General features: G+C 34.5%; 1 protein-coding gene across 3 annotated transcripts in view; it reads right to left on the reverse strand.

Moving 5' to 3' along the window:
- LOC107710919 (protein kinase C zeta type-like) overlaps positions 1-10,460 on the reverse strand; it is a 117,258-nt gene that overhangs the window by 9,416 nt on the left and 97,382 nt on the right. For all 3 annotated transcript variants that reach the window (XM_016515796.1, XM_016515797.1, XM_016515798.1), the window contains one exon: positions 8,249-8,338. In XM_016515796.1, the coding sequence (XP_016371282.1) occupies positions 8,249-8,338 (90 nt within the window). The remainder of the gene's footprint in view (positions 1-8,248; positions 8,339-10,460) is intronic.

The raw sequence follows: 10,460 nt of genomic DNA on the forward strand, positions 1-10,460 counted from the left end.
CCGAAATTTCGGTGCATCTCTAATTATTGGCGACATCAGAAATGGATATTATATAATAGATGCTTTTTTGAACATTTTAGCAATTTAAAAATATTAAAAAATGATTTTTTTACACGGACCCCTGCTCTCGACAGACGGCACCCACGGCACCCCTGCTCTCGACAGACGGCACCCACGGCACCCCTGCTCTCGACAGACGGCACCCCAGGGTGCCGGGGCACCCCGGTTGGGAAACATTGGTATAGACCACCTAAAAAGTAAAATTCTGTCACCATGTTTTTCCAGATCTGTATTTGTGTATCTGTGAGTAGTACTGAGTATTTTGTTTCCCTGTAGAACACAAAATAAAATATTTTGAAAAAGGTTTTGGCCATACAATATTCATTCATTCATTCATTCAATCATTCATTCATTCATTCATTCATTCATTCATTCATTCATTCATAAATACTTTTGTGAAAAAAACAATGTTTGGAATGACATGAGGTTGAGTATATATTGGCAGAATTTACATTTTGTGGGTGACCTATCACTTAAAGACCATCTGTGGTCATGTGAAAGACATCTTTAATAAATAAATTACATTTTTAACATTTTTTCCCCCAAGTATGTTTCCAGTGGAGAGCAAAAGAAAAACAGTGTTCAAACTAAAATAAAATATTTTGAAAAAGGTTTTGGCCATACAATATTCATTCATTCATTCAATCATTCATTCATTCATTCATTCATTCAATCATTCATTCATTCATAAATACTTTTGTGAAAAAAACAATGTTTGGAATGACATGAGGTTGAGTATATATTGGCAGAATTTACATTTTGTGGGTGACCTATCACTTAAAGACCATCTGTGGTCATGTGAAAGACATCTTTAATAAATAACATATTTTTAAAAAAAATTTTCTCAAGTATGTTCCAGTAGAGAGCAAAAGAAAAACAGTGTTCAAACTAGCCTTCTCTCACACATACACAGATATCTGCTGTCACAGGAATGGATAATTATTATTAATACATTCATACAACAGCAGTGGCAAAGCTGGCTGAAATCAAAATCCCACAGGCGTGCACATTCATTGTCTGATCCCCATGACAGCATGTCACGGCTGTTCTGACTGTGTTCTAGAATAAAAAAAGAAAAGCATGTTTCTTTCTATTCACCACTTAAAAAAAGCAAACCAAGTTTTTGAATTACAATGATTCATTTAATTGAGCCAATTTGGATCAAATGCTTTTAAGACTTAATCTTTTAAGATCAAACAATGACTCTGATTTACAGTTGCGTCTTTCCATCAACATTAGAAAAGACATCGATTTAACTGCAGCTGTGGATAAGAAAAACAGGAAATCCACAAACAATAGGATTAGCTACACTGTACATTTTTTTTCAAAGTTGTAAATAAAACAAGGATTACCGGAGTATGTTTTACAAGACAATACAATTTCAGTTTTTCTACTTCAAATCTACATGCTTAATTCAATGTGTTACTTATATATATTTACATATACATACACACACACACACACACACACACACACACAAATACAAAACACTGTATAAATCTATACATTTTATCTAAATATATTAAAAATCATTAGTTTTTAATGCTACAAGTGAATTTATCCATAATTTATGACTTTATGCATTACACTGAATTTATGAATTATAATGTGAAAAAAAGATATTTTGTGTCGATTTAAAGATTTTTAAGTGTTACAATATTATTAGTGTTTAAGACAGTGTTTATTAGTGTGTTGTAAAGACAGTAAGGTAGTAATTTATATATATATATATATATATACACAATGTAGAAGATGCAGTAATTCTTTGTTTATATAACCACAATTGCTCTGTTACTCACACTGATCCAGAGACTATGAGGCGTAAAGCATGTTAATGCGTTCATCATGCTCTCACACGATCTCAAATAGCCCATGACGTCTTTAGTATTTCCTTTTTTTCCACTTGATTAAGACTCAAGCTAATTGTCCTCTTATTGTTCACATGGACATGAGCCGAGGACCCTCTGATTTCCATTTGTGACGAGTGAGACTGACTCCATGTCAGGTTCTAAACTTGACTCGTGATGTCTGAGTGTAGTTTTATCAAGTGATTATTCAGATGGTTAGCATAGTCCGGTTAGCCAGACTGGCAGATGTTGTAACTACAACATCAGATTAGAAAAAACATTCAAATGTAATGTTTTTCTTTGTATCAGTGTTTCTTTTAAAACATTTCAAGTCTTAAATCACACACTTTCAAAGTGGTCGCAGGCTTTTAGACCACATTATACTGTTTTGCTGTCGAATGAGTTTCCAAATTCAAAATTGTTACCAATTTCTCCCCACTTGAGGATCTACATGCACCAGTTCCAAAACTAGCCTCTTGGGTCTCAGGACTGATCTCAGATGCGGACTTCCTGTGCAGCCTCCCCTGCTAAATCTGTCTTTACAAGCTGCCGTCACAGAGAGTGAGAGTTGTGCTGCGTCTCCCCTCCAGGGCCCACACTGCAGACGGTGTGAAGAGGGTCTGTCTGAGCGGAGAGAAGCTTTTACACCAGCCGTACCATTCTGTCTCTCTCCCACTCTCTCAGTCTACCCCCTGCTTTCTCATTCAGCTCGCTCTCTATCACTTTGTCTCTCACCGTCTCAGTCCACCTCCCTCTTCTCATTCGTCTCTCTCTCCTTTTCTCACTCTCTCCCACTTTGTCTCTCGCTGTCTAAAATCATTTCCCTCTCCTCATTCAAGCCTTTCTCACTCTATCTTTTGCAATCTGCCTCACACTGTCACAATCGGCCTCGCTCTCCCACTCTTTCACCCCCTCTGTTTCTCACTGTCTAAATCAGGGGTCGGGAACCTTTTTTGACCAAAGAGCCAATTTTTTTATTTTTGGTTAATGCATTTTTCCAAAAGAGCATATATATAATATATATATATATATATATATCCATGTTTTGACCGTTTTAGGCGCGCCACCAAAGACGTCTATGCTTCTCCGTGTTCCACTCGGACCTCGCGCGTCGAAAACATGCAGTCAGAAGCGGATTAAGTTCCGTTTCGCGGCTTTGAGTTTTTAATACTGTCTGCCTTCAAGAATGTCCCGCTCTTTACGGTCTCATTCATTCATGTTCCTTTATTAATAACGCTAACAGTCCCACCCGCTGAAAGCTGCGCGGAAAAAGTGAAAGTAACCGGCTAAATGTTTCATACTGGCTCTTGGCACAGGAGAACACCATCTTCTATAAAACATAGTATATGTTTCAGTTTTGTCACTTTATTACATACTTTTACACTTTTTCTGCTGTTTAAAAAAAATCTTTCTTTTCGCTATTACCACAAACAAGCTACATAGCAGCTTGAATCTGAGTTTATTAGCTCTACTTTATCAGTTTGCTGTGGTGACTCTCGCGAACAGCACTGAACGCGCACTTTTCGGTACAAAAAAATGTATTATTATTTTAAACCTTTTATCAGCTTATGTAGTCTCTACAACCAATGAATTGCTGATCTCTAGTGATGTATAATTTTTGTAATAGATCATTTGTTGGTAAAGGGTGAGAGATCTGGCGAGCCACATGATTTTTGTCAAAGAGCCAGGTGGCTCGCGAGCCATAGGTTCCCGACCCTAAAGGAACACTGAAGCTTCTCTCATTGCACTAATCTTCACTCCGTGACTTTTTCTGTTTTTCCTATTTCCACCTTCTTCCTCTCTGCCATAACGTTTTCAAAATAGTCACAACATGCTTCATAAAATATTAAGCTATAGGTGATACTTCAATGACAGGCACTTTTATGTCACCTTATTTTTAATCGACACTGAAAGATTTGAACTTTTTTTCTCTGCTTTTTGTTTTACGAAGGTCACATTAAAACGGTCTTGGAAACTTTCCTTCATCCTTTGAAAAGTAGTTTAAAATAAATAGCTTTTTTTGTAAAAAAAAAAAAAAAAAAAAAAGTTTTATATAAAAATAGTTTTATTTTTGTTTAATGATTATATAATTAATATTATATTAATATAAAGCATTAACATAATCTTTTAATCCTAAAACATAAAAATCCATAAAAGTATTACTTACCATTTTCTTTAAACAATAACATTAAGTTAAATAAACTCAAACTTTATTAATAATTAACAAATTTAAATAAACTATATACCTAAATTATTTAATAAAATGAGTAATAATAATGACTGAACTTTAATAATAAATATTTTAATAAATATTGTGATTTTGAATCTGTAAAAATATAATTTTTGTAATTGTAATTGTAATTACTGCTGTCAACTGTCTTGGTTACCAGATAGTTAAGCATATTAGATAGTACCAGATACCAAGGAGTGTTAGTTAAGCATATTAGATATAAAATGACATGATAAAGAAAAATTAAGATATAGAATATTTTATTGCTTGTCATATCCAGTTATGCTGTGATTTTGTCAAATTGTGCAAACAAAATGTAAAAAAAATATCATAGAATGTAGGATACATAAAATGCTAGCTATTAAAACTATCCTTAGCAAGACAAATTAATTGTCTATTTTATTAAAATACCAAAATATGATTTTCACCACAGAAGGTAAATAAAATACATAACTTGAAATGTGTAGGTTCAGAAAAATTACAATTCTCCTATGATACATGTACATCTACTGCAGAACATTGCTAGAGGACAAACTGTGTTTGTGTGTGTGTGTGTGTGTGTTAATAGTATATTTCAAGAAACACCCATGTGTGTGTATTAGTATGTTAAAGAAACTTCTTTTACATCTGGTAAAGCTGAAAGACAAATGATCACTCATCACAGGCAGGTGCCAGACACACACGTGTACAATCAATCATCAAAAGAAATATTTCTGGAATGGCAATTATAGCTTCTACTGAAAAGGTCAAGCTGAAAGAAATATCATGCTGCAAAGAAACTCTTATACAAGAACTGCAGCGAAAATATCCACTTGAAACGTGTATATCAGGGTAGACGTGGTAATCGTTTAGACAGGCTACGCGCTTTCAGTTGAGCATCAAATCAATGTCTTCATTCATTCATGAGCAATTAACAACAAGTGTAGCACAACCCTGTTCATTAGAGGAGCTCAGGGGGTTGATTCCACGTATAGAACAGCGGCTACGTGTGTGTGTGTGTGCGTCTGTGTGTCCAAACTCATCCATTGCACTAGTAAAGTGGCGGAAAATCCCAGCAACTTAAGCATGGCACGTTAGTGACGGAACTCTAGAGCGTATAATTTCCTTTCCACGATGCCGACCTTCATGGAAACACACGATGGACACGACCAGCCAACAATAACCGCAATTACAGCTAATAAAACACGACAGATCGCAGCTGAACGCCTGGCTGAAGACTCAGTTATGTGAAGATGTACAGTACAAGTACAGAGCCTCTGAGGCAAGTATGAGATGATATAGTGGACAAAAAGGCTACTTTGCTGTCTCTGCGGTTTTGAATCTTCTGCATGCTGTTTTCACACTCTCTGTGCTGATTTCGAAGATAAGACATATGTAAAATATCACAATGTAACACAGGTAGTGATATATTTTCTTTTATGTTGTGATATATGTCTGAATAAAATGAATTATAGAAAAGAAAAGAAAAATGCAGAAAGGTAAAAATTCTACAGTAAAATTTTTTTTTTTTTAAATTAAGCATATACATGGATGAATCATTGAATCATTCATCAATAACCTGCATTTAGAAAACAGATATGGCTCGTTTCCATTTCAGGCCTTTTTTTAAACAAAACCTACATATTGTGTAACATTTGTGATCTATAAATCTATAATAAAGTGACAAAAGTGTTTGTGTTTTATCAACTTTTTTTTATCTGAACTACCTGAAACCCCTGTTGAGACATATTCAAAGGGTTCATGGGTTCAGGCCTTATTTAGGTGGGTCAAAACCCCCTAATATGCAGCCTCAACAGCTTTACAATCAGCATGAAACAATTCATTTGACTTCTGTAACTTGAGATTTAGGCAGAACTTGATTTTATCCATTAAAAACAGACTGAATCATGAAACGTAAGCGTTACAGACCAGAATGGATCCACGTGTTAAAATATAACAAAGTCAAGCATTTTTTCCCTTTGGAATAACATGCACGCATCAATTTTAATATCATGTTAACAAAAAAAAATTGTAATATGCCTAAAAAGAAGCTGTGAAAGATTCAAGTTTTTGAAAAGTAATTACCTATTTTACCTAAATAATTCTATTTTTTACATAAATGTTTATATGTAAAATATCACAATGTAACACAGGTAGTGATATATTTTCTTTTATGTTGTGATATATGTCTGAATAAAATGAATTATAGAAAAGAAAAGAAAAATGCAGAAAGGTAAAAATTCTACAGTAAATTTTTTTTTTTTTTAAATTAAGCATATACATGGATGAATCATTGAATCATTCATCAATAACCTGCATTTAGAAAATAGATATGGCTCGTTTCCATTTCAGGCCTTTTTTTAAACAAAACCTACATATTGTGTAACATTTGTGATCTATAAATCTATAATAAAGTGACAAAAGTGTTTGTGTTTTATCAACTTTTTTTTATCTGAACTACCTGAAACCCCTGTTGAGACATATTCAAAGGGTTCATGGGTTCAGGCCTTATTTAGGTGGGTCAAAACCCCCTAATATGCAGCCTCAACAGCTTCACAATCAGCATGAAACAATTCATTTGACTTCTGTAACTTGAGATTTAGGCAGAACTTGATTTTATCCATTAAAAACAGACTGAATCATGAAACGTAAGCGTTACAGACCAGAATGGATCCACGTGTTAAAATATAACAAAGTCAAGCATTTTTTCCCTTTGGAATAACATGCACGCATCAATTTTAATATCATGTTAACAAAAAAAAATTGTAATATGCCTAAAAAGAAGCTGTGAAAGATCCAAGTTTTTGAAAAGTAATTACCTATTTTCCCTAAATAATTCTATTTTTTACATAAATGTTTAAAGAACATGAGGATTCTATGAATGATAGGAGTGTAAATTCTATGGAAATTTCTAAATACTCTTTCGGAATTCAACAGGTGCAGATTCTGTGCGAGACTATATATGACAGCCTGACCAAAAGTCTATTAACTAAACTTATTCCCTCTTTATCTCTCTGTCTACCTATCTGTTTATGTCTACCTCTCCGCATTGCATCCAAAGTTCTCTTACACATACTAATACACTCATTACACACTCACACACACCGCTTTCTGCAGCTCCTGAATATTGTATGCTCTCTCACTGACTTTCATGATTCAGCATTGTGTGCATCATTTATACCAGACCAATTAACATCCCCCCTTAAACCTTGTGCCACTTCAGCAAAGGCTGAATCTCATTTGATATTCTCTTTCATTTCTGCTGCTGGTACGGAGGATAACGCCCAACTATCAATGGCCACACACTACATCCTCTCTTCCCACAGTGTACTTCATAAACAACTTTGAAAGAGCCGCTGTAATCCTGGCTTAAATATTCTAAAAAAAACTAGTATTTTCTACTCCTGTTCATAGTAACTTCTTAATTGAGTCAATACTTTAAACCAGATCATCTTGAATCTCCTTAATAGCTATGTTTATTTTAAAGAAAAAAAACCCCTTCAAACTTTCATGCTGTAAAAAGACTGACACTATGTTTGATGACACTGATTTTAAGGAAGAAAAAAAGTAAAAAATATCAGATCCAGCCAAGCAAATGACATTATTGCTAACATAAGTCTCTAAATATGTTTTTTGCTTCTGAGAACCATTTATAAGGTACTACGTTTTGTATTATACTTTAATCACCAGAAAAACTGACACAAAAACATGAATCCTATCTCCTTTGAGCCAGACTACAACTATTTGTTCGCAGCTGATTTTCACATGTATGACTCTGAAGACATTATTTTATGTCTGATCCTGATTTCCACTCCTGTGCAGATTTTAAGTTCAATGATATTTTGAATACTTGCTTTTGTCATTAAAACCTAAGCTTTTTGCATTTGACAGCTTTTGTTATTTTGACAAGTGCATTAAAGCTGATACATATATATCATTTGAAAAATATTCTTTTTTTGTGTGAAAAAAAATGGAAATGATGTAAAGATTTGATTGAACTCAGCACCATCAATTAAATGATATTAGGTCTTTTTTGCAAATTAGCATTTTTTGTTTCAAGATGTGGGGCTGTGTTATAGACCTTTTATGGTTTCCATATATTAAAAAGTGACAAAAAGCCACGTTTGCCTACCTGGTCCCAGTCTATGCTTCTGAAGAACGTATGAGACTTGATGTCTGTGAATCCGGTCTGAACTTGGCATCCCAGCCTCTCTTTTGGGTCCTAAACGGAACACACACTCTATTAATAACACACCTAACAAAAGCCAGATCTGGTATAGAGAACTTCAAAAACATGGAACCTATTCAATTCATGTACTCTTTATTTCAGGAGAATAGAGTTTAACACATTCACTCAAGCATATGTTGCAGACATTATCTTGTGCCCTGAAACGTTAGATGAGGATTCAGGGGTCTGGAAGTTACTCGATTAGCTGGTCTACGCTCATTTAATCCCAATGAATCAGGCAGTGGCTAAGAGGGCTGATAACACTGATTACAGGCTGCTGTTGAGTTCGAGGAACCTCAGAGCTTCAATAAATGCAATTTGTCTCGACGATTAAAGGAAAACGCTTCATTATTCACAGATTTAATCAAGCCGGCACGCACACGGGCACACGAAAAGAAGCGTGCACAGACTCAAGAGATCGGTTTCATCTGGAGGATGATGACCCTCCTTATTATAGCACATATATTTGTTCAATCAAAGGCAAACTGTGTGCACATTTATGGAGAGTTAAGACCCTCATTTATAAACCTTAGTGTGCAATGTTCATAAAATATGACGTTTTTTCCTCCCTCAGAGCATATTTGTTTCTCATCCATCTTGTTTGTGTAATGGAGCGCAACGGTGATCAAGGTTTCAGAGGACAAAGAATAAACTACGCATTACGTAAAAAATTATGTATGATGTAATTGAAACAGTCTGGGTTTGCTTATCACAAAATACAACTACTGTTGTAAAACAAAATACAACTCTTTTACAGTTGTTATTATAAAGGACTGTTATTGTATAATAATATATTTAAATATATTTTAATGTATATTTTAATATATTATTTTCCAATAACAATAATATAAATATGAATTTTAAAATATAATATATAAGGGGTGTAACGTTCAGTGCGCATGTGTACCGAACAAATACAGCATTGTTTTAACCAACGCTCGAGTGGAACTTCATTGGAAACTTCCAGTTTTATGTTACTTTTGATAAGAAACAAAGTATCGTCTTACAAATTATGTAAATTTTTTCCAGGAAATTCAAACAATAAATGCTGTTTTGCCGCTCTTTGATAGTGTGACAGAACGCTGTATAAACGCCTCAGTTCAAACTGCAGCACGGAGCACAAGCGCGATCATTCCTTCCTCTTTACTGCTAGTATTAACACAAAATAAACATGAATGAACATCTCATGCCTCAATCGCTCAATCAGTGTTTCAACCATGGAAAGACGTCAAAACAAAATGTCACGTAGCATTTCATTTACCTCAGGCAAGTCATCAGCGTCTGCAGCTAGTTAGTTCGCTAGAGAAATGTAGTCTAGAGAAGATAATTTTGTGAAATATTAGACTATATACTTATTATATTTTACTTTACCTGTTAGTGATGTCTTAATGTATGCTCAAATAAATCTGTTAAGAAACAAGTTACGACAGCCACTGTGTAACTGAATATATTTCAACAACAAATAGAAATTGTATAATTTAGAAGTTTAAAAACTGCATTATGTGCAACTTACATGTTTGCATACTTTTTTTAAGTTGAGGGTTGATTATTATATTTAAAAAATAAATAGTAATTGAATTTAAGTTTGGGCTCTGTTGTTAATTGTAAGCTTATAGTAATGTAAAAGGGTCCCCAATAGTTTAGAGCAGGATTCCTCAATAGGCGGCCCGTGAGAGAAATATGTTTGGCCCGCGCTAATTTAAAATAATGTGGCATGAAAATTCAAACGCAGCATCAGAAAGCGACATTAACTTACATTGTGTCTACACCGGATGCGAGTGGTGCGGCGCGACGCAACAAAATACAATAAAACCGCTTTCACTATGGCTATAAAGATCACACAAAATAATATTCAAACTCGCATTAGACACATTTAACATTGAATAAAGTACATAGCTTAATCATTACCTGAGATTATCACTGTCATATTTTGTATGCTGTTCCTGCCGCAACGTCGCAGAAAATAAAAACCATTTCTAAAATAGAATCCCATGTCGCTTATTGTCACGTGTCGCGGGTGGTTAGGACAAAAACTACATGGAAAAGATACTTTTTATCGCGTCGTGTCGGGTTGGGACACACGGTGTTACAGTTTGATCCCCCCAAAAAAATCTAA

This window comes from Sinocyclocheilus rhinocerous, unplaced genomic scaffold (assembly GCF_001515625.1).
Source record: "Sinocyclocheilus rhinocerous isolate Xijiao unplaced genomic scaffold, SAMN03320098_v1.1 scaffold327, whole genome shotgun sequence".
NCBI classification, from domain to species: Eukaryota; Metazoa; Chordata; class Actinopteri; order Cypriniformes; family Cyprinidae; genus Sinocyclocheilus; species Sinocyclocheilus rhinocerous.